This window comes from Carlito syrichta, unplaced genomic scaffold (assembly GCF_000164805.1).
Source record: "Carlito syrichta isolate Samal-C Ts95f unplaced genomic scaffold, Tarsius_syrichta-2.0.1 Scaffold315473, whole genome shotgun sequence".
NCBI lineage: Eukaryota > Metazoa > Chordata > Mammalia > Primates > Tarsiidae > Carlito > Carlito syrichta.
The window spans coordinates 939983-965817 of NW_007259569.1; the positions used below are offsets into that span (position 1 = coordinate 939983).

Below are 25835 nucleotides of genomic sequence, written 5' to 3' on the forward strand. Positions count from 1 at the left end.
ACAATGCTGCGATAAACATAAGTGTGCAGGTATCTTTTTTATAGAGTGATTTGAGTTCTTCAGGGTATATTCCCAGTATGGAGATTGCGGGGTCATATGGAAGGTCAATTTTTAGAGCTTTTAGGAATCGCCACACTGATTTCCACAGAGGCTGTACTAGTTTACACTCCCTCCAACAGTGCAGAAGTGTTTCTTTTTCGCCACATCCTTTCCAGCATCTGTTATTTTTTGAGGTATTGATGATGGCCATTCTGACTGGAGTTAGGTGCTATCTCAGTGTAGTTTCAATTTGCATCTCCTTGATGACTACTGAGGCTGAACATTTTTTCGTGTGTCTGTTAGCTGCTCGTATGTCTTCTTTTGAGAAGTGTCTATTCATATCTTTAGCCCACTTTGCAATGGGGTTGTTTGTTTTTTTATTTTCAGCACGTTTGAGTTCCTTGTAGATCCGAGATATTAGGCCTTTGTCAGACATGGAGTGGGCAAATATTATTTCCCCGTCTGTGGGCTGTCACCCTGTCCTCTTGATGGTTTCTTTGGTTTTGCAGAAGCTTGTCAGTTTAATGAGGACCCACTTGTTTATCTTATCTCTTATGGGATGGGCACTTGGGGTTTTGCTCAGGAATTGGATGCCAGTTCCAACTTCCATAAGGGCGTGTCCTGCATTTTCTAAAGTTCTTATGTTTGGGGTTTTACATTTGGGTCTCTGATCCATTTAGAGTTAATTTTTGTGTATGGGGATAGATAGGGTCTTGTTTGAATCTTCTGCATGTAGTTAGCCAGTTTTTCCCGCACCATTTACTGAATATGTTCTCCTCTCCCCAGTGGTGGGTGGTGGAGGCTTTGTTGAAGATGAGTTGGTTGAGAAATTGGGGTTTTGCTTCTGGAATATCAATTCTATTCCATTGGTCTATATGCCTGTTCTTGTACCAATACCAAGCTGTTTTGATTATTGTAGCTTTATAGTAAAGGTTAAAGTCTGGTAGTGTAATACCTCCTGCTTTGTTTTTTTTTTTTTTTTTTGCTGAGGACTGTTCTGGCTATTCTTGGTTGTTTGTGTTTCCATATGAATTCCTGTATTGTTTTATCTAGATCTGAGAAGAATGTTGCTGGTAATTTGATGGGTATTGCATTAAATCTGTAGATTGCCTTAGGGAAGATGGACATCTTCACAATGTTGATTCTTTCAATCCATGAGCATGGGATATTTTTCCACTTGTTTGTGTCATCTTTGATTTCTTTGAGCAGTGTTTTGTAGTTTTCATTGTAAAGGTCTTTCACGTCTCTGGTTAGGAAGATGCCAAGGTATTTCTTTTTTTGGGGGTGGTTATTGTGAATGGGATTGTGCTTTTTATTTGGGTTTCTATTTGTTTATTATTGGTGTAAAGAAATGTGATTGTCTTTTGCACATTTATTTTATACCCTGAGGCTTTGCCAAAGTCCTTTATCAGTGCAAGGAGGATTTTGATAGATTCTCTTGGGATTTCAAGGTACACAATCATGTCTGCAAAGAGAGAGAACTTGACTTCCTGTTTTCCTATTTGGATACCCCTGATCACCTTTTCTTTTCTGATTGCTTTAGCCAGGACTTCCAATACTATATTGAACAGGAGGGGTGAGAGTGGGCATCCTTGTCTTATTCCTGTTTTCAGGGGAATTGGTTCCAATTTTTGCCTATTTAGAAGTATGCTGGCTGTGGGTTTCTCGTAGATGGCTTTTCTATTTTGAGGTATGTTCCATGTATGCTTCGATATTCAAGGGTTTTTATCAAGAATGGGTGTTGGATTTTATCAAAAGTTTTTCTGCATCTAATGATATAATCATGTGGTTTTTGCTTTGATGTCTGTTGATGTATTTAATTACATTTATGATCTTGCAAATGTTGAACCAGTCTTGCATCCCGGGGATGAAGCTTACTTGGTTATGATGGATGATTTTTGAGCTGTGTTGTTGAAGCCAGTTTGCTAGGATCTAGATCCTAAGAATTTTAGCATCTATGTTCATAAAAGATATTGGCCTGTAGTTCTCTTTTTTTGTTTGATCTTTACCTGGTTTCGATATCAATGTGATGTTGGCTTCATAAAATGATTTGGGGAGAGTTACGTCTTTCTCAGTTGACTGGAATACTTTCAGTAGGATTGGTATCAGCTCCTCCTTAAATGTCTTATAGAATTCTGCCGGAAAACCATCTGGTCCAGGGATTTTTTGGAGGTAGTTTTCTTATTACATAGTCAATTTCCTTGATTGTTATTGGTCTATTTAGAGTCTCAGTTTCTTCTTGTTTCAACCTAGGCAGGTTGTGTGATACCAGAAAGTTCTCCATTTCCTTAAGGTTTTCAAGTTTGTTTCCACACAAGTATACATAGTAGTCTCTAATGATCTTTTGTATTTCTTCAGGGTTAGATGTGACTTCATCTCTTGTGTTTCTAATCATGTTTATTTGGGCTTTTTCTCTTTTTTTCTTGGTCAGTCTAGCTAGGGGACCATTGATCTTGTTTATCCTTTCAAAGAACCAGCTTTTTGTTTCATTGATTTTTTTTGTATTATCTTTTTGTCTTCTATGTCCCAGATTTGGGCTTTTATTTTGTTGATCTGGATTCTTCCACTGAAGTTAGGGTTTTGGTGGTCTTGCTTTTCTAGCTTCCTTAGGTGACTTGTTAGGCTGTTAATTTGTGTTCCTTCCATTTTCTTCATGGGCGTTTGTAAGGATATGAATTCCCCTCTTACAACAACTTTCATTGCATCCCAGAGATTTTGGTAAGATGTTTCTTCATTTTCATTTGTTTCCAGGTATCTTTTAATCTCTGTTTTGATTTCATCATTGATCCAGGAGTTGTTTAGCATTGTGCTGTTTAGTGTCCATGTCTTTGTGTGTTTGGGGGGAAGCTTGTTGGTGTTGATGTTTATTTTTATTCCACTGTGGTCCAAGAAGGTGCATGGCAAAATTTCGATCTTTTGAAATTTGTTCATGCTTGATTTATGGCCAAGTATGTGGTTGATCTTAGAGTACGTTCCATGCGGTGATGAGTAGAATGTATATTCTGTGTTCGTGGGTGGGGTGCTCTGTAGGTATCAATTAAGTCCATTTGGTCAAGAGTCACATTGTGGTTCTGGATCTCATTGCTGATTTTTTGTCCTGATGATCTGTCTAGGGCTGTGAGTCGGGTATTAAAGTCTCTAGCTATGATAGTGTTAACATCAATATCTTTTTTGAGTTTACCTAGAAGCTGCTTTATGAAAGTTGGCACTCCTATGTTGGGTGCATATATGTTTAGGATAGATATTTCTTGCTTGTGGATTGAACTTTTTATTATTATGTAGTGGGCTTCTGTATCTTTTTAAATTTTTGATAGCTTAAAGGGTATTTTGTCTGAGATTAAGATCGTGACTTCTCCTTTCTTTTGTGTTCTGTTCGCCTGAAAATTTGTTTCCCATCCTTCTACTTTGAGTCTGTGAGTGTCCTTTCTAGTGAGTTGAGTCTCTTGAAGGCAATATATGGTTGCATGGTGATATTTTATTCATTTTGCCATTCTGTGTCTTTTCAGTGGTGCATTTAGTTCATTCACATTCAGGCTAATTATTGAAATGTGAGAGTTGACCCCTATCATAAGATTCTTATAGAGTTGTTGTTGTTGTTCCTGTTTGTTTGTTGTCTTTCTTTTGGTTTTAGGGTTGGTTCGTGTGTGTTTTTAACTGTTTCCTGTACTCTTGTGAAGAATGTTGTTCTTTTTTCCTTTTCTTCTGTGTTTAATACTTTCTTAAGTGTTTCTTGTAGAGGTGGTCTGGTGGCAGCGTAAGTTCTTAGGGATTGGATATCTGGGAAAGATTTTAATTCTCCCTCATTGATGAAGCTTGCTTGGCTGGGTAGGTTATTCTTGGTTGAAATTGTTTATCTTTTAAAACTTTGAAGATAGGGCTCCACGCTCTCCTAACTCGAAGGGTTTCTGTAGGTACATCTGCTGCTATTCTAATTGGTCTTCCATGGTAGGTAATCTGTCCTTTTTCTCTTGCTGCCTTTAGGATTTTTTCTTTTATGCCTACTTTGTTTAGGTGAATTATTATGTGTCTGGGAGTTGGTCTTCTCATTGATTGTCTTGCAGGGGTTCTTTGAATCTCTTGTGTTTGAATTTTCACATCACTGATGAGATGAGGGAACTTTTCTTGAGTAATCTCAAGGAATGTTTGTTCTAGGGTGGACTCTGTCTCTCTGCCTCAGGAAGTCCAATTACTCTAGGTTTGGTCTCTTGAAGTAATCGCTCATCTCTTGAACGTTTTGTTCTGTCTTTTTAAGCTTCTTTTCTATGTTTTTGACAGTTTGGATTAGTTCTATATTTTGGTCCTCAAGCTCTGAGATTCTTTCTTCTGCTTGACTAATTCTGCTTTCCATACTTATCAGTTTGTTATTTCATTCACAGGATTATTTACTACTGTTGTCTCAATTATCAACTCCTTCCTAGTTTCCTCTTGTATTGCCTCAATTCTTTTTAATCTCTCCATTAATGCCTTGATATCTGAGTTTATAGTTTGAGATCAGTCATTCTGGGGGCTCTTCTTTGTTTGCATTCCAAAGTCAGTTTTCTCAGTGTCTGACCTCCCAGGAGTCTGTGAGAGACCCATATTCTTCTTTTGGTTTTTCTTCATTTGTGTAGATTTTCCTCTCCCCTTCTCTCCCTTTCTTTAATTCTGTTTTTCAGGGAATGTGGGGTTGCTTTTACTTCTTTTTGTTCAATCTCCTGTTCTTTGTTATGAGTGTCCTCTGGCTTTGTTCACTTTTGAGGCTGGACTATAGGTTGGGGCTGTACTTTTTGCAGTTTTGAGATTTAATTGAGGGGGAAGCTGTGATTCAGAATCTATCTACAGATCCCAGTATCCACCAACAGCTATATGGGCACACTGGAACCCACTTTCCACTGCCTTACAATCTGTCCATGCAGTGGGGTTTAGGTTTGACCCATGGAACGAAAGGAGGTAATAAAAAGGAAAATAATGGAAGGGGGGATCAAGAAGAAGTTGGAGAGAGAAAAGAGTAAGAGGAAAAATAGACATACATACCAACTAATGAGTGAAAAGAGACACAAAGCCAAAAAAGAGTAAAAACAAAGTAACAAACAAGATTCCCTAAAGCATACTGGTAATCACACAAAGACAGTTCAATATATTCATGCCTTTTGATGTGCTTTTCCCCAACACAAACAAGTAGTGTAATTCAAAAAGCAAACAAAAATGAGCAAAACAAACAGCCAGAACAATAAGATAAAAAATCAAGATAGGAAACCAGACTAGTTCTGGAGTCTTTCCTGAGTGTCTAAAGTCTCTTCAGCTCTGATCTCTAGCCTCTCCCCTTTGCAGGCAGATAGACTTACTCATAGGTTGGGTTGATTCCCTTGGCTTGCTGCCTGAGAGGTCTGCCCCAGGACTGAGTTGCCTGTGTCTGATTCAGCATAGGGGAGGGCCTTTTGTCTCCTGTTTGGCAAGGTTACCTTAGAAATCAAGGTGGAGGCTGCTCGTAGATGGGCAGGGCAATGCAAATCTCTGCCTGGAAAATGGCTGTGGTGGGTGGTTCCTCTTTCGCTGATCCTTTCTCTCCACTCATCCTTTCTCTCCACTTGTTTGGTCTGTGGATGATCCACTATGATGGGTTATGGTGGTATGTGTCTGGTGTCAGGCACTGGGAATCAGCAATATAGCTGGGTGCTGCATTTGCTGTGCCGCCAGCAGCTTGGGGTGGGGGAGGAAGCCCAGAATTCCCTAGTCCAGAGCTGAGAGCTGACAGCAGCTGTTCAGCACGTCTTTAAGATGTACTGTTCCCTTACACAACCATGGCGTCTTAGCTCCCAAGTTGGAGGTTAGGCAGAGCTGGGTGGGTGAGTTGCTGCAGATCTCTACCTGGTCACAGGGCTCCAGCTGTTCTCTGATCTGCTGTAGTCAGGGGTGAGTTGGGGGAAGTGGAGTGCGAGACTGCTGGGTGCCTCAGCCAGAGCAGGACTGGAGCTCCAAAGGGTGGGTGGTGGGCAGTGGCAGCAGCTTTGGGCCCCCCACAGGGTACTTCAGCCAGGAATAGAGCTGGTATCTCTGAGGGATGGGTGCCTAGAGCCTCCCCGGGTGACAGCGGCTTGCGATGGGACTGGGCGATGGGACTAGGCAGGAACCCAGAACCCAGGGTGGGGACCCGGAACTCCGAGGGTTGAGCACTGGCCACAGCTTTGGGTGCTTCAACCCGGGTGGTGGTGCAGAGCCTGGAGGCACAGGCGCTGGGGGCCTGCATGGGTAGCGGTGGCCTTGGGCCTGGTGGGGCACCCCAGGAAGGAGTGGAGCCTCTAGTTACGAGGAGTGGGCATGGAGGGCCTCCATGGGCTGCCACAGCTGGAGACTGGGCTGGGCACCCAGTCAGGGAGGGAGCTGGCAGCGGCTGAGTGCCAGGGCAGTATAGCCAGCAAGGGAACCCAGATCTCCACAAGGCAGTATCCGAGGGTCTCCACAGGCAGCAGTGGGCAGTTTGGGGCTGGGTGAGACAGTGTAGCCTGGGAGGGAGCTGGGACCTCCACTCAGCTGGGCCCGGGGCCACTTGGGATGGAACAGTAGCTGCAGAGGGGGCGCGGTAGCCGGCTGTGCATGGGACCGAGGGTCTCCAGGCCTTGGACCAATGCAGCTGCTGGTGGACAGGGGAGTGGAGGAAGGAAAGTCAGAGTCTTTATGGGAACTCACTTTTGGAGAATCTCACAGTCCCACCTGTGCCATCGCCATCTTACTGGAACTCTCTTTTCATTTTTCAATAGAACATGGTGCTTTACTGTCTAGTTTCCCAGAAATCAGAATACAATTTCTGCAGTAATTAAAAAGATACTATCTCCAAGATCTTACTGTAGGGAAATAAAGATATTTCTAAGAAGTTAGAGCAAAAAAAATCCCAAATGAATGTAAAACAGAACAAAACACCATAACTTCATTTTAGAAATGTAATTATAGGTTAAATACATAGTTCAGTTAAATGAAAATGTAAATTGGCAGATTTGTAAGGTATTATTGCTTGAAAGAGACAAGTTTTATCGATATTTACCACTTTGCTAACATTTTAGGTATTTACAGAGAGAAGATTAATGGGCTGTGGACATCTATTTTTTCATAGAATCACTAACAGGATATTCAATAATTTGAACAATTTCCACAAATGAACAACAGGGATATTGTTTTACATTTAACTTTTTTCATTGCCAGAACCACAGTCCAGACATGCAGAATAAAGAAAATAGAACTCTACTTTCACTATGAAATTATTTTGCAAATAGAATAAAACTTTCCTAAATTAGACTTGTATGAAATTGGCAAGTTCTATAATTGCGATTATGGAATACAGTAATATTTCAATATTTTGTAGAAAGTTTGGGATTCATTCCATGATGAAGGAAATTTATATCGTACATAAGTTCTGCACTGGGTACTGTTAACCTTGTACAAGAAAACCATTTTTCCTAGTGCTTTAGAAAGTATTCATTTTCATAAAAGCAATTGGACTTATGAAATCAAACCTTTTACATTGTTTTTTGAAGTAGATGTCTGTATTTCATTAGCTTTGATTTCATTACTGCATAGGTCTGAAAACAGGCATTTTATGATTTTTAAATATGCTTTTTATTGTTAAGAGATCTGCTGTCAGATAGGCCTTCTTTTAAAGTTTTAACAAAATACAAAAAACAACTTTATTATTTTCAAGTAATATAATAGCACAAATGTGTTGCTACTAGAGTGATGCCAAAGAGAAGCATTGCTGGATCTGCTTTAGTGAATACGCAGTGTTTGTTTGCAGGAAACAGTTGCTTCTATGTACTGCTTAAAAAGTGTTTCTATTCTCTGAAGGCACTTAGTCATCTCCTTACTTCTCTAAGTGCTAACACTGTATTTTTAACTTAGATTTAACACTGGTGAGAATTAATGAGGTTTTCGATGTTCTACCCAAATTCACGTAGTATGATGTAGACCACTACAACAGCTTATATATATATATATATATATATATATATATATATATATATATATATGAGTAATGTTAACGTTCCACAATATTGTGCAGTGAAACAAGAGCTGAACCGGAATCTGGTTCCTTCACTCCATGACCCTGTGTGGGTGTCAGCACTCTGTGTAGCTGTATGAATCACTGGTGGTAATCTAGGCAGGTCCTATTGCCAGAACTTTATATAGAAGCAGCCTAACAAAGAAGTCATGTCCGACTGCCAGCTAAAGATGAGACACCAAATAGCTGCTGGGAGAGCAGATAGAGATAAAAAGAACCCTGTTAAGAGCCTGCATGGTGTCATTAAGCTGAGAAACCCCAACCTTTCTGCTGTTATCACACTGAATGACTATAGATAAAATTGTGAAGGAGGTAATGATTTTTGGATAGGCGGGTACTCCACTTTCCAGCCTCATTCATTCATTTCCATATCCTCATTCATTCATTCATGAATGAGGGCCTTCTATGAACTGGTCACTGTACTAAATGCTGTGTATACTGAGGTGAATGAAACAAGGTCCCTGGAGCTCCAGCAGTCTAGTACTGCTTCCAGGTCACATCTCATTTAGTCTGCTATTTTATACTCAGGTGGCTATCAAACAATTCAACGACTGGTATCAGTTGTTATGGTTGTGATGTTACTTTTCTCAGGACCATGTGTCCTTTTAAATAGGAACTCAAAGACCCTGTACCTTTCAAGTTCCAAAGGAGTGCTCCTTCTTAATGAAGGATGAAATTTTATTTATTTTTTATTTTTATTTTTTGAGTTGGGGGTCTCACTCTGTTGCCCAGGCTGGGGTACAGCTCACTGCAGCCTCAAATTCCTGGGCTCAGGCTATCCTTCTGCCTCAGCCTCCTGAGTAGCTGGGATTACAGGCACGTGCCACCACACCCAGCTAATTTTTTGATTTTTTTTTTTTTGTAGAGACAAGGTCTTGCTACACTGCCCAGGTTGATCTCAAACACCTGGGCTCAAGAGGTCCTCTAGTCTTGGCCACCCAAAGTGCTGGGATTATAGGCATGAGCTACTGTACCTAACCCAGGATAAAATTTTATACAGCGTATCAATAGGGAGGAGAGTATTGTTGAGTAGGGGGATTTCTGAGACAAAAAAACCCCACATCAGACAGGTGACTGACCTCCAACTCTTTCTCCAATACATAAAAAATAAAGTCATTCTCAAAAAGCAGGAGTGTCTCCCACCCCATCAATAGAAAAAAATAAGATTTTGGTGGTAAAAACACTAAAATTCAAATTTTATCATTAGTTTAAAGAAAGTCAACAAGTCAATACCACAGATTGGGAATTGACTGAATGATATAAAGTATATAAAAGATAACTCCAAATATGTCCTATATTGTTCAGGAAGGCACAACTAGGAACAGTGTGTGAAAGTAAGAGGGAGGCACATTTTGAAAAATAACTTTCTAAAAACTTGAGCTGTTCAACAACGAACTGAACTCCCTTGTGAAATCATGAGCTCCCTGTCACTGAAAGTGCTCAAGTAGTAAATGAATGACCATCAGACAGGGTTTTAGTTGAAGAGATTCCTAAAGTACATAGAAGATTTATATATTCTTTTGTGTTTAGTCTATTAATTTATTAGTCTATGATAATCAGGAATTCAGAAATGATACATAAGAATACATAAAATATTCAAAAAAGCAAATTAGCCTAAACTGTGCATATAGCGTTGAATAGGTGCCAAGTAAGGGAGAGATCAGGCTACACTGTTGGTCAAAAAAGACTTCTTGTAGGACATAAATTTTGCCCAAGATTCTAAAGTTGAAAAAGAAAGAGAATGAACCAAGAAGGGGATGACTTCATCAGCATCATCTTACTACTACCATATTTTTTTAGTGTATACAATAGACTAGACACTGTGTGGAGTGCTTTCTTTGCATGCATTGTCTCATTTAATCCTTACAACCACCCTATAAAGTAGTATTCCCATTTTACAGATGAGATGACTGAGCTAGGAAGATTGAAATTCAGAGTGGTTAAGTAACTTGCCCAAGATCACACAGCTAGAAAACAAACAGAATATCTAGGTTTCAAATTCATGTTTGTCTCTCTACAAAATCCATATCCTGAGTCACTACTACATTCCACTGTTTTTGGTAGAAACCGTGCATGCTTGATGGCTCAGAGATAGAACTGTGAAATGTACGACTTGGGAGAACAGTGTCTGACAAACAGTTGACCCTTAGTAAATATTTGTTGAGTGAATAAGTAAACCCTTGCTTTTTGGATAAAACACACACACACACACACACACACACACACACACACACACACACACACACACACTTTTTTGCCTTCTTTTACTCCCGTGTTAAAACAAAAACAAAAACAAAAACCAATAGTCAGCCAGAACTTTCTCTCCCTAAGATATTTTTCACTACCCACTGTAGAGCTACTCTTGGCCCAGGCTATGGACGTGTAAACAAGAGCGAATAGCACCCCAGGGCTTTGTTCGCTAGGGTTTCTTTTCACCCCTTAGTGTCCCAAGTGGGTGAGGTATCATGTGGTAAGGTGCATCAGCTTAGAGCCCTAGTATTTCTCTTTAGGCCTTCATTAAACTGGGCTGTTGAGGTAATGGGCTGCAGCTTTCAGATGAGAAAGGATGTGTTCTTTGTGAAATGGCCAAACTGTACATCTTCCTTTAACTAAAATGCCATTTACCCCTCTTTCCAACTGAGTTTTGTTCCAAGAAGTTCTCACAAAGTCCTCTAATACATATGACCTTTTGGTATATCCTGGCTTTTCGATAAGGCTAATTCTGTAAGAGCATTTGCTTGTCTGTATAGTTGAAATGGTTCTACATTTCTTAGAGTTAACCACTGTGGCCTCCAACTGCAGCTAATGTTACCATACATGAGTTACTGAGCATTTAGATGCTCCTGTTTACTATATGAGGCTAAAAAAATCAGTTGAAATTTCATTTCTGAAAAATGGTTATTTGGTCCATGCTTACATTTTTAGAGCTAAAATAATGCCAAACATTCTATTTGACTGATTCTACACTTCTCCTCCTCCACTGAATTGACTGCTTTGAGGAAAATAACTCAATTTAAATTTCCATTTAAAAGCTAAAAATATTCACAAATAAATGTAGATTGGATTTAATTTAATTCTGGAATGAAGAACATCTAGGCATTTAATGATTGAAGTTTTGACATCTTAAGGTCTTGACTAAGTTTCTACCAGATTTTACTAAAATCCTAGTCTCCTCAATGCAGAGATAGGTAATTGACATCAGTCATAACAAACAGGCCATTTCCCAGAAATTTGATTCATTAAAATGACTCCAAAGAATTTTTCATATGCTTATTCTTTATAATGATTTTCTATTTTTATGCAGCATCCTTCAGATTCTCAGGTAAAGGACCAACTAGTCAAGGACCAACTAGTATAGGGATGATGTTAAAGCAGTTCCATTTGGAACCCTAGGCAGGTTAGTTTTATATTCAAGTCATTCAACACCTATTATTCTCCACTGTACCCTCTCTCTGCCCAAACATTAATACGCTTCTCCTTCATTCCTGTGATCCACAATCACAGCTCTAGGGACAAACTTTTCTGATTTTTTTTCATATTTTCATCTCTAACCTGTTCGACTCTGCCCTTCCCAGCTCCTCCAAGAGTGCCTGCTACCTTGTGAATAAGTCTCTTACATTTTGTATTGTCATCTGTTATACTGATAAACCAAGTCCCATACGTGCTTAAAACAACTTTTTTTCCCCAGAATTTAGTTTGAAATCATTACCTGATTGCCACCTGGCCTCATATTCATTTCATCCTTAATTACTCCCCCAAATGGAAACTAATTTAGTTACTATTAACATCCATGCTCCCCTCTCCATACTGCTCATTACTTTCTTCTACTGTTCCCCTCCCAAAAATTTCCACTATGACTTCTAGATCTCTGGCTACATGACAAAGGCTTAACTTGTGAAATTCCCCCATCTTCTCTTCACTATGGGTTCCCTTTGGTTCTGACTCATCCAAAACCTATGTTACCCATGAGCTTACCCTTATTCTTCAATTATTTTTAGTAGAGACAGCTCATCTGTTTATACCTCACATATCTTCAGTCTCTTCACTCCCACATCCTTATTTCTAGACTACTTTCCCCCTACCCTCGTGAATAAAAACCCTGCTTGTTGGAGACTCATGCCTTTGATTACCACTTTCTATTCTTTTCCTCCCTGTTTGGCCATGGACCGTACTTCCAGTCATTCTCCTACATTTATTGAAGACTTTGTCATTTGGATTACAACCATCCTGTCCACGCTGTCTTTCCATCATCCAATATTCTGACTTCAGTGTGACTTAACTCAGGGACTTTGTCTTTATTCCACTTTAGTTATCCCACTGCCATGACCATACTCTAGACATTGTCATCCTCCTAATCTGCTCAACCTCTGAAATCTTAACAGAAATACCCCACGTTCTGATTGCCTATCCTATAAGCCTATCATTTTTGTAATCCCAATACTGATCTTTGACTTCTCGGCCATCATTTTCTGTAACTTTAACATCCATTTTTTTTACCCTTCCAACACTCTGACCTCACAGTTTTTCTAATCTCCTCAACTCCAATAACCTCAGCACTTCTATTATAGGGATTTTTATATTCTACCTTCTAGAGTTATATGAATATTAGTTCCCCCAACTTCATTTCTCTCCCTGAGGGTAATGATGATTTTTTTTGCAGTGTCTTCCATAGTATATGCTCACTAGAGAGGTCGTATTATGTACTGATTAAGAGTACAGATTCTGAAGTCAGGATATTAGGTTTCAAAACTCAGCTTTGAGACTTATTAGCTATATGACTATGGGGAAGTTAACCAACCTCTCTGTGCGTCAGTTTCCTTAAATGCATATTGGAGATACTGACACTATGTACCTCATGGAGTTGAAATTATTTTGCTTAGAAGAGTGCTTGGCACATATCTAACAAAGTGCTTACCATTAACAAGTTCCTTCATAAAGAGGAAGGAAAAACACATTTTTAATAGTTACAGTACTGAAAGAAATAAAGAGTTCCATTTATTACGACACACAATCATTTAAAATATAAGTGGAAAACAAGTGAATTATTGAGCAAATTTTCACTTCTCTTTATTTGTTCTTTCCACCGAGGAGAGACCAATTTATTGATTACTGCTAGAGAGTAGTTTATTGGATCACATTATGTTACTATCATTGCATAGTGAAGTCATTAGGTAGGTCGTGCTGAAAATAATATAGGTGGAACAGATTGTTGCTTACATGATGTAATGAGGGACATTTTTAAATACCATTTCCTCATATTCTCTCTTCCACAGTTTTGTCAAAGGTCCTGATAGTATCACCAGTTAGAAATATGAGCCCTGGTATAGTGGCTCATGCTTGTAATCCCAAAACTTTGGAAGACTGAGGTGGGAGAATCGCTTGAGGTCAGGAGTTTGAGACCAGCCGGGGCAACATAGCAAGGCTACTCTTGTCTCTACAGAAAATAATTAGCTGAGTGTTGTGACAAGGCTACCTGGAAAACTGAGGCAGGAAGCTCACCTGAGCCCAGGAGTTTGAGATTATAATGAGCTATGATTGTGCCACTGCACTCCACCCTGGGTGACAGAGACACTGTCTCAGAGAGAGAGAGAGAGAGAGAGAGAGAGAGAGAGAGAGAGATCCCTCCCTTCACTTTATAAAAACAGCTCCTGATTATCTAACAATTCTCTAAAATGACTAGGACATAGGACTTACAAGTTTAGATGGGAAAAGATGTTCTTGCTGCCTAGGGAAGGTAGGCTTGAATGAAGAGGGTAGCTGGGGAAAGAGCACTTAAGGACTGAGGATTCTGAAATAAGAAGGCAAGGGTACTTAAGAGGAAGTAGCCTACTTTATACAATCTTACTCAGGCATTGTTTTGTGTGTATTTACTCTCTCTCTCATACACACACACACACACACACACACACACACACACACACACACACACACACACACTTTCCTAATAATTACCTAGTAATTCTGGGGGAAATCAATGTCCTAGAAGCAAATCATAATATAATGAATAAAATATTAAAAATTTAGGAAGAAAAGGTCAAGAGTTAAGCAAATATATATTTTAATAAACAAATAGCACATGTTTAGACTCTTACAACATATTCCTTGATTTTGAAATAAAGACAAAATGTAATTTAAAGGGCTCACATTAAATTAACTCATTTTTTCCCCTTGGAAACCAGTGTCCAAAAGCACTGTATCTTGATTTCCTTATAATCATACATTTTTATGCAGTTATGGCACCAGTATGAGAGTACAAAAAGACACTAACATCTTTTGTTATTGTAAGCCAGGTGATTCAAAGGCTTACAATGTTTGCAGACATTCATGAATTTCAAACATAGCTGAGTTATTTTCCAGACTGAACATGTTAAATGCTTCCTAGTACATCCCATGATCATGTCATATTTTTAAATAATTAGTCATTCTTTATTTAACTTGTAATACAATGTAATTTAATTGTTAAATCTTTTGCTTACATACCTGTCTTTTTGTCCATAGTTTTCTGTTATATCTGTCTCTACATTTATTATACTCTACATTTACTGTTCACTACAAACAAGTTTCCTAATTTGTCAAAATGTTTTTTAATTTGTTTGTAACTTGCAACTTGACACTCAACTTGGAGTTGTATGTAAAAGTAATACAATTTTTTTCAACGTTTTTGTTCAGGGCATCAGTAAGATTATACCTGAGGAAAAAAACCTATAAAATTGTCCATTCTATGTATTGTTTCTTTTTCTTTTTTTTTTTAGTTGGAGTCTCACTCTGTCACCCAGACTGGAGTGCAGTGGCCGCTCCCGGCACCGCAGTCTCGACTCACTGGGCTCCGGTGATCCTTCCGCCTCAGCCTTCCAAGTAGCCAGAATTACAGGCATGCGCTACCACGCCTGTCTGACTTTTTGATTTATTGTAGAGATGAGGTCTTGCTGCCCAGGCGGGTCTCGAACCCGCGGGCTCAGGCAATCCACTCACCTCAACCTCCCAAAGGCGCAGGATTACAGGCTGAGCCACCGAGCCCGGCTTTTTTTTTTTCTAAACCTAATTTATTGAGATTACCTATTGTTGTTATGTACCACTTTATTATTTCTCCCAAGCTGACGGTAAACTGTTGTATTTCTCCTTTGGGTCAAATCCTACAATGCTGAACATATTTATGTCTATCAAAACAAAAACATATATGCATATATGTATATGTACATATGTATTCATATAATAGCTTACCAATAAGAAGAACAAGATTTGAATGCCTTTCTGAAATACTGAAACTTGATTTTTTAAAAATCTCCCAGAAGCCGGGCTCGGTGGCTCAGCCTGTAATCCCGCGCCTTTGGGAGGCTGAGGTGAGTGGATTGCCTGAGCCCGCGGGTTCGAGACCCACCTGGGTAGGTGAGACCTCATCTCTACAATAAATAAAAAAATTAGTCGCGTGGTAGCGTGCGCCTGTAATTCTGGCTACACGGAAGGCTGAGGAGGAAGGATCGCCAGAGCCCAGCAGGTCAAGGCTGCGGTGGCCGGGGAGCGGCCACTGCACTCTAGTCTGGGCGACAGAGTGATACTCCAACTCAAAAAACAAAACAAAACAAAAAAAATCTCCCAGAAACTTCTGTCAAATAACATACTTAATGGTAGAACAGCTGGGGGAACTTTTTACTAAAGTCAGAAACAAGTCCAGGATGTATATTATGACAGCCATTGTAACCTTAACCAATGGAATAAGACCACTGGAAAGAATTAAGACATATAATTAGTATAAAAGAAGAGACACAAAACTTTGTACAAGAAATGATAATCTTGAAAATTCAAGAGAATCAATGGACAAATTATTAAAATTAATAGGAGTTCAAAAGGGTGGTCAAATGCAAGATCAATAACAATAGCTTTCTTAGGTGTTAGCAAATAATTATGTTAATTGAAGCATTATTTGTAAAAGTGCAGCATTGAAAACAATCCAAATTTCCATTAATGGGGGGAGTGGTTAAATTATGTTTATGTGGGCAATATTAATATTATGTAATAGTCAAAAGAATAAATTAGAATTAAATAGAAATTTACTGACATGGAAATAACTCCAGTTCCTATTGTTGAGTGACTAAAGCAAGCTACAGAATAACTTTGTTACTGTTGAAAATGAAACACAAATTGACCTTGTATTTTCTGTGTATAGAAAAATTCTGACAGGTTACATATTGAATGAATAGCAATAGTTATCTCTTGGGAGGGAGCTGGGATTGGGGATGGTAGTCTTGGAGAGATTTTAATTATATTGTTAGGATTTTTATCAGGATAAAGTATTTATTTATTACTGGTATCAATCAAAATAAAAATAATTTTAAAATGCCATGGTTTGCTGGATTTACCTAATCAGTTTCATTTAAATTTGTCCATCTTTTCATATATAAAAAGGAATCGCTTTCTAGGTTCTTTTTTTTTTTTTTTGAGTTGGAGTCTCACTCTGTCACCCAGACTGGAGTACAGTGGCCGCTCCCGGCCACCGCAACCTCGACCTGCTGGGCTCCGGCGATCCTTCCGCCTCAGTCTTCCAGGTAGCTGGAACTACAGGTGCGCGCTACCACGCCCAACTAATTTTTTTATTTATTGTACAGATGAGGTCTCATCAAGTTGCCCAGGCAGGTCTCGAGCCCGCAGGCTCAGGCATTCCATTCACCTCAGCCTCCCAAGGTGCGGGATTACAGGTTGAGCCACCGAGCCTGGCTGCTTTCTAGGTTCTTAAACTTTCGTTTATTCAGCAACTAGTGAAGACCATGCACTATACTCAGCAGAATTAATACAATGGCAAGCATGACAGACAGGGTCTCTGTCCTCCTGAAACTTACAATCTAGTGGGAGAAATAGGTATTAAGTAAATAACAAAATAAATTGCACATTATAAGATATGTAAACAAAAATGAGCAGAAAGTTTTGATGGGAAATAATGTGTGTGAGGTGAAGGAAGACCCCTTAGGAGAAGAGACATTTAAACTGGATTTGGAAGATCTGTTATGTGTGATAGTGATGGCTGTGAGAGGAAGAAAGTCAAGCAAAAAGTGTCTCATGCAGAAAAAGCTTCATGTGTTGGAGAAAGTGTCTGAACTTCAGAATGACTGAAGCATTCTGAGGGAGAGGGAAAGTGGACTGTTAGGTCAGAGAGGTAGGCAGAAGCCATATCACGCACATCCTTTTAGACATGATTAAAGTTTAGATTAGTTTTTATGAAAAAGATGCTGGGGGATTTTGAGAAGAGGAATAATGTGATTGACCTATATTTTGAGATCACTTTGGCTGCTGCGTGGAGAATACATAGTGTAGGTAGCAAGAGTAGAAGCTGAAAGCCCAGTTTAGAGGCTATTCATAGTAGTCAGTGTGAAATCTGGTATTGGCCTGCACTAGACTGGTGGCAATAGACATGATTATATTTTGGAGGCAGTGTTATGTGAATAAATGAAGAAGTAACTAAGCCCAAGGAAGCAGCAAATACAAAACCTTGCACATACCTCTCTTGCTTAAGGAACAGAAAGAAGACCAGAGTGGCTGAGGCATGGTAATGTGGAAGAGAAGGGTGGAGAATGAAGTCTGATTATATAGGACCTTGTAGATCTGGGTTCAAAGTCTGGGTTTTGTTCTAATTGGGACTGAATTACATTTTCTATGGAATTACTCCGGCTGCTATGTGGAAGACAGACTACACAAGAATAGTAGGGAGACCAGTTGGGCTATTGCGTGGTCCAGGTGAGAGATGATGTTGGCCTGGGCTTGGATGAAAGCAGCAGATATAGAAAGGTGAATGGATTTAAGAAATGCCTGGAGGTAAAATCAGTAGGACTTTATGTTTAATAAAATGTGGTAACGAAGATGAGGGGTGTATCAAGGGTTACTTTCAGGTTCTTGGGCAGGGAAAAGTTGAGCGCAATTGAGGGACTGAAAGGATCCCAATGTGGCAAGAGCTCAGTGAGTGGGAGAAGGGGTAGTGAGAAGAAATGAGGTCAGAGTAGTAGGCAGGAGCCAGGTGATTCAAAACTGGATAAGGGCATAAAAAAGAAGCTTGAATTTACCCTGAGTGTCATGAGAAGCTATGAAAGGATTTTAAACAGAGTGAGATTTACTTTCTCTAAAATGCCACTTTGGCTGCAGTGCTGGAACTGGACTTGGGAAAGCAAAAGAGTAGTAGGGAAATCAGGAAGCTGTTGTAGAGGTCTAAGATAGAGACAATGGTATGGAGAAGCACAGAACTAGACAGATTTTAGGTTCATTTGAAGTGGAACCGATTCATTTTCTTGAATTAAGCTCTTCTTTATGTATATATCTGCGTTCAGGTCCTTATTAAAGAGCTTTTATTATCTTCTCATTTCATTTATATATTATTCTTTTATTTCCCCTTTCATTTATAGAAAAACATTTTTATAAAGCCTGCGAGTTTGCTGCTTTAATTAAACCTTTGCTTACCATGGACTTCATTGATCTGGAATTGGTAGGTTTTGGGGATTCTGAAAAACTGCACACCTCACTCTAATTCACTTCGTTGGACACAGTCTAAATGAGAACAAGTAAGAACCATTTTATCCCTCCCAAATTATTGACTTAGCTGACATAAACTGCATTCAAATCTCAGCATTTCTTAAGGCAATTTACCCAAAAATAGCATATTTCACTTTCAAAAACTGTCTGCTCAGCAAGCAAGTACTTAATATGCTCTGAATTTTCTGCTTGGATAGCTCAGGAGTCCTGACTTTTCTTGCATCTGTGGAATAGAACTGGATGACTGTCTCTGCAGCATTTAGAAAAGATTGCTAGGAAGTTACATACTTACTCAAGGACATGGTAAACTTATCCTTCTATTTTCAACCTCATCAAAATACAAAATTAAAATCTTGTTAATCTTGCTGGTAAGTTAGAATATGAAAATATATGTATATATACATACATTCATATATATTTGTATGTAGATAGATATATTAACAATTGTAGCCGGGCTCGGTGTCTCAGCCTGTAATCCTGCGCCGTGGGAGGCTGAGGTGAGTGGATTGCCTGAGCCCGTGGGTTCGAGACCCGCCTGGGCAACTTGGTGAGACCTCATCTCTACAATAAACCAAAAAACTGGCCAGGTGTGGTAGCGTGCGCCTGTAGTTCCAGCTACTTGGAAGGCTGAGGCGGAAGGATTGCCGGAGCCCAGCAGGTCGAGGCTGCGGTGGCTGGGAGCGGCCACTGCACTCCAGTCTGGGCAAAGGAGTGAGACTCCAACTCAAAAAAAAAAACAACAAAAACAAACCAAGCAATTGTAGGCTACAACCCAAAGGGGAAATCCAATAGCAAATTGGGAAGCATTGAATTAAGGGTTTATCTTCAAGTGTTAGACTGTACATTACTTCTCCTCAATGGGAGCTCTTCTCAGACTGAAGTTATCCCTGTTTGTTAGCAGGGAGGCTGTAAATATACTGGGCCTAGGATTAAGGGCATTCTTTACTTACATCATGAAACTATGTGAGGCAAAACAGTGGAAGCATCCCTTAGGCTTACTGGGGCCCTTTAAGGCAGCCTATAGAGGGATGAGGAGGCACAGAAATGTGAAAGGACTTGGCAGGGGGGCTTTATTTGCACACCAGTAAGGGAGTAGGAACAGTGGATTGTCAGTGAGAAAGAGACAAGTAGCCCCTGGAATCCTGGACCTGGTTTGGCACCATTAATTATTTTATACTTTGCTGATTTCTTGTTGAACATAAACCACCTAACAGAACATCAACATTAGACAAGGTCATTCTGTGACCATGATAGATCAAGACAAAAACAAAACTACTCCACAATCATTTCTGAACACAGACAAAATATAGACAGTGTCCAAGCCACAAAAATTACCAAACATCTCCCCATACTGGCTAATATGAGTGATTATTGCTTCTTTACCAATTACATTTTTAACCTTGGCCTAGTCTTCCCCACTTATAAAAAAAAGATTTATTTAGAAACTCAATCACAGAATTACTACCTGACAGCATCCAAGTCCAGAACAAAGCCAGCAAGAGTGGCCAACTTGTCCTGGTTTACCCAGGAATTCCCTGGTTTTAGCACCGAAAATCCCATATCTCAGGGAACCGCTCAATCTCGAGCAAACTAGGGAGCTTGTTTAACAGCTTGCTTCCTTAAATCCTCCCTCAAATCACCTATAGCAAGCCCAAATCCTGGAAATCCTTTCTAACACCCTCTTACTGAGATGCCCCATAGTTTCCCATGGTGTGTGTTCTTTTGCTGCAACAAGTAATAAATCCAACTTTTTAAATTATAGGTCTGTTGCTAGTGGTCTTTTGCTGGAAGGTATTGACCTAAGTAAGAAGAGACACAACGTTGTGAAAGGACTATTAAGGCCTAGCAAGGAAAAATGGGACTGAAGAAATGAAGAGGTAGGGGGAGCCAGGGAAGAGTGGAAGGGTGTATGGGCCTGAGGGGGTTACAGTGTGGTTTTTCTAAAAAGGTGGCTTTTAGCGGTGACAAAATATGAGGTGATGGAAGATGAAGTCATGAGTTTTCGTAGGAGGATAAGCTGTTGCCCCTACTCTCTGTGTCAAAACAAAGCAATAATGAAAAGAGAGCAACAACAAAAAAATGGGTGTATGTTATAAAAAATAACTCTGTCTTTAATGATCTAGAAGCTGATCATACAGCTTTCATATCCACACTTGCTTCCTTATGTTTGTCAACTGCATCATAGAAGTTTTTATATAAGGGAAATTTCAGGGAAAGAAGAAATCCAACGACACACTAAATGACAGGTCTTATAACCATAAAACTCTAAACTTAAAATTTTAATTATTTGGGATTGAGCTCATTAGATGTTAAAGAGCAGTATTCATTAAATAAAATAAAGGCCCTAGATCAGTGCCTGGCATATAGTGAATGCCAATAAATGTTAACTGTTACAGCAACTATCATCATGCTATCTTTTTCAATGTATGTATGCATATTGAGACAAGGTCTCTCTCTCTCTCTCTCTCTCACTCAGACTAAAGTGCAGACTGGAGTGTAGTGGTACGGATAATGACACTACAGTCTCAAACTCCTAGGCTCAAGAGATCCTCCTGCCTCACAGTTGGGACTACAAGAACCAGCCACTACACCCACCTTTTTTTTCCTTTCTTCTTTTTTTTTTTTTTTAATAGAGATGGGGTTTTGCTATGTTGCCCAGGCTGGTTTTGAACTCCTGGCCTCAAGCAATCCTCCTGCCTTGGCCTTTCAAAGTGCTGGGATTACAGGTTTGAGTCACCATGCTAAGCCCTCGATGTGTTTATTTGAAAACAGGGGCAATGCTGTAGCTTTGAAATATATTTTCATGTGTCTTTGATTCTACAGGAAGGATATACTGAATGATAAACCTAGCTGTCTCTTTTTAAAAACGCTGTCCAGAGCCACATATTCAAATAATGCAGGTTGAAAAGCAAATTTTGAAAATAGGATTACTGTTTAGTTTGATCATGTTTATACTGTAAAGATAGCAGGAGTATGAATAAGCGAAATTCATGCAAAAAGGAAACCTAGAGTACTCAGGATCTCTAAGTTTAATACAAAAGGCAGTAGTTTCCTTAGAACAAGTCTGATTCCTAATTTTCATCAGCAAGCGGTATTGCTTTCTTTCTACAAAAATAAAAGTCACTTTATAGAAACTTGTAGAGAATGTTTATGAAATGCTCTTAAGCTTGGAAAGAAAAAAAATGTGAATGCCAGAGCTCTGGCAATGCCCAGGATGTGTCACATAAGGTAGGATGTAGACTTTTGTTGCATTTACAATAATTTTGTATTGCTGAAAGACCATCTCTACTTGTTTTTTGATACCCAGAGAAATAAGCAGCTTGTTTTTCAAACATTAGTACTCAATTGCTATATTGAATGTATGTTCCAAGTACTCTAGTATTTTTTTGTTTCTGAAGGTTACTCTAGTATTCTTAACACAAATTTGATCTTCTCCTTTTTATAATTCTGAAATCTGTTTAATTTTGCATCAATATTCTTAGAGGCCAAATTTGGCAGTGATAATAGCAGGTATCAAAATATTGCCTTCATTTACTATCAGATCTTTCCTTGCCTTGATTGAAATTCTTCTTTTTTTTTTTTTTCTTTTGCTAAGTCTGGGGCAAAAATACACATACCTCCCTATGCTGTAGAAAACGTGGGTCAGAAGTTTACTTCTTCATTGGTTTAAAAAAAACATTTAATTGGAAAGTGGCACTCTTTTTTACAAAATAAAATGAAAACAGTAATTCTCAAAAGTAATTTTCTTTACAAACTTAATAAATTAGATGATTATAATTACTTAAGTCATAAGTAAACATTTCTAAGGAAAATCTTTATTTTTATTGTGAATTACAATGTTTTCCTATTTCTGTCATATGTTTTCAATGAATAACACTTCTTGCAGAGTAGTTTTGTATGTATTAGTCCCACAAACAGATTCAAACCTCACAAGCGTACAGCAGAGTCAAATTCTTATTTCTGTGTAATTTTACACCTTTACATATATTATTATTTAATCATAATAATGAATCCATTTTGCAGAAGACAGTGAATCAAACTGAAAAGTACAAATTAATAATGAAATCAAAATGTTATTTTTAATGTTTAGAGGTAAAGGTATAGTTTGTTAAAAAGCAATTATAAAATACACACTGAGAAAACTTATATCACTAAGAAAACTTGAAAGAAAATAGGAACCACTGCCTGAATTGCTACTGGGACAAATTAATTTGTTCCAAATTGCTATTGGGACAAATTAGTTATAAATACTGAAAAATAATAAAGTATTTCCAAGTAGTGCTAAGCAAGAGAATGTAAGTAGAATTGTTTTACAACCTCATTGCCATATCCTAGAGTAATTTTAGATGGAAATACCATTTTAAGGTAAACAAAGACATTAATCTTCTTCAAGAATTGATGATGACTTACCAAAATTTGCCATCTGTATCGTCTGGTTGCCAGTCTCCGGAGCATTGTAAATCACAACAGCATCAGCATTTCTTCTGCCTGCTGTTTGTATTTTTTCTGAAAATGTACAATTACCTCTTTCGATCAGCGCAATCCAGGGCTTCTTAGTGTTAGTAAACTCGGTGTTGTAGTCACAAGCTTGGTAGTTATTGTTCTTAGGGATGCCCACCACTCCCATAGCATTAGCCACTGGTGAGGCTAATCCATAAACACCACATTCACATATCTCTGTTGTGGTGTGGTTGCTGGTTTCATTATAATAAGTCACAGTCACATAGGCATTCATTGAAAAAGATGCTGTATTTTTAAGTAAAAAGGTAAAAATTGCAAGGAGCCGAAAAAAACTGAACTTATTCCCCTGGTTCATTGCTCGTTCATTTGAGCATAAAATTTAAGATGTCTGCTGATATTTCCAACTATCAGTCACCATTGTCCACTCACGTCCCTGCTAAACAGAAGTTTGAAATTTCAGTTGCAGGTAGGTAACTGATCTCAGCTCTAGCAACACAAGCTCTGAATACAACAGCTCTATTTCACTTTAGTTATCTACATTTCCCTTTTGCCTGCCCTTCCTTCAACTGTACATACATGCAACCCTTAACCAGGACTGCCTTCGGAGTAAATAACACCATCAACTTTATTCTACATGTCAACTTGTCAGAATTGGATGACTTCCTGCAGTAAATTTTTTTTCTTCTCACTGTTCCAGCTAATGCACTTTCATAAACATGGAGTGGATTGGAATGAGGAACTGGACTCTTGGGAATCCCACGTGACAAGGTTGAAAGTCACCTCTCTCAGAATATCTAAAACACGAAACTCGTTTTCCAAGCCCTGCTGAAATATGCTGTCAACCAGTTCAGCTGGGAATAAGTTAAGATCCCTAATTTTAATTGCTATGGCATTAGTAGAATGAATTTTACTGCCTTTTTTCTTTAATTTCTTTGTGGGTGTTTTCTTAGCAAGCTCCCTAAGGAATATCCTCTGTTACCTTGTTTATTTGTTGGAATGTAAACATATTTCAGTAGCTAGAGATCCTGTCCTTTCAAGTACAGCGACTTGCCTGTGGCAGGCACTCAAATATTTGCTGATTGATACCTGTGAGTTGCTGCATACCATTAATTTTTATGCCCCATGTGTTATATTCTAAAAAAGACTTTAAGATTTAAGTTTTAACATTTAGAGATTTTAACTTTAGCTCTTTCAAATGTATAGAAAACTCGATTTCATTGCCTCCTTTATTTTAATCTTTTTGAAATTAGGTGTGCACTGAACACTAGCAGCACTCGGACACATATGGCTGTGGGGTCGACTGGTCTAGGAAAATTGCTGGGCTGGGGAGATAGCAATGTGTGCCAAAGGCTGGTGAAGGAATAGATGAATGAACAACAAAATAATCAGAGCTATCAAGAGTCTGACTGTACTAAGAGTCAGCAAGCTAGACAAAGAGGCTTCAGGCTGCCAGGAAAGCAGAAAGTCACCAGGGTCAAAAGGTAAGAAAGTAGGCACAGTGGTAGTCCAAGGTCCAAGACAAGTAGTCTGGAATCAGGGAAACTATCAGAGTTAAGGAAACAAGACAACAAGAAATAGGAGACTGTTGATTGAAATGATCAATGAAGTTATTTCTTCCCACTATTTCTTGTCTGATCTTTTTTTTTTTTTTTTTGAGTTGGAGTCTCACTCTGTCGCCCAGACTGGAGTGCAGTGGCCGCTCCCGGCCAGCGCAGCCTCACCTGCTGGGCTCCGGCGATCCTTCCGCCTCAGCCTTCCAAGTAGCCGGAATTACAGGCGCGCGCTACCATGCCCAGCTAATTTTTTGATTTATTGTAGAGATGAGGTCTCGCCTGCCCAGGCGGGTCTCGAACCCGTAAGCTCAGGCAATCCACTCACCTCAGCCTCCCAAAGGCGCAGGATTAACAGGCTGAGCCACCGAACCCGGCTCTTATCTGTTCCTAAGCACCTGAGATATCAGCTTTGGAATGGAACCTACAGGTGGGAACTTTAACACCACCCAGAGGGGAGGAGTTCAGGGACTCAGCAGCAGAAAATGCTCAATAAATCCCATCAGATGCATAATACAAATATGAACCTTTCTATCATATCATAGCTGCCAGTTATTCATCTGTGTATCCTCCCACAGTACCCAATATTAGTAGCATGTTACACGTAGTGATAATCTAGTAATTCATATAAATGAGAAGAAAAGATTAAAGGTCTCGTGTATTAGTTTATGGTCTATTTAAGATTAACCACAGATGACTTAATCGTATTGCTATTAGCACTACCATTTTGATTTGGCGTTTAAATATTGCAATAAAGCCTACCCATTAGACAAAGAAAATCATCAGACCACCCCCGGCCACCACAGCCTCGACCTGCTGGGCTCCGGCGATCCTTCCGCCTCAGTCTTCCAAGTAGCTGGAACTACAGGCGCACGCAACCACACCCGGCTAATTTTTTTATTTATTCTGGAGATGAGGGCTCACCAAGTTGCCCAGGCGGGTCTCAAACCGCGGGCTCAGGCAATCCACTCACCTCAGCCTCCCAAGGCGTGGGTTTACAGGCTGAGCCACCGAGCCTGGCTATAGATATTATTTTCAAAATCATTATCTTGCTGATTGATGATGGACAGTCATCTGTAATAAGTTCAGCATCAGCATTCAAATATCAACTAGTAAGTCTCAGAAATTTGATTTAACCTTTTCTACAAATTATCCAATTGCTCCTTAAATAAAAGTTTTTCATAAAATAGTTTAAAAACAGATTAGTGAGAAGTTAGCTAAATCCATTAGATATCAAATTTTGT

General features: G+C 39.1%; 1 protein-coding gene across 1 annotated transcript in view; it reads right to left on the minus strand.

The window, feature by feature from the left end:
- Positions 1-23561, minus strand: part of RNF128 (ring finger protein 128, E3 ubiquitin protein ligase) — a 97080-nt gene extending 73519 nt beyond the window's left edge. The window contains exon 1 of the mRNA XM_008072863.2: positions 22991-23561. Coding sequence (XP_008071054.1) covers positions 22991-23396 — 406 coding nt within the window. The 5' untranslated portion in view covers positions 23397-23561. The remainder of the gene's footprint in view (positions 1-22990) is intronic.
- Positions 23562-25835: the final 2274 nt, after the last annotated feature.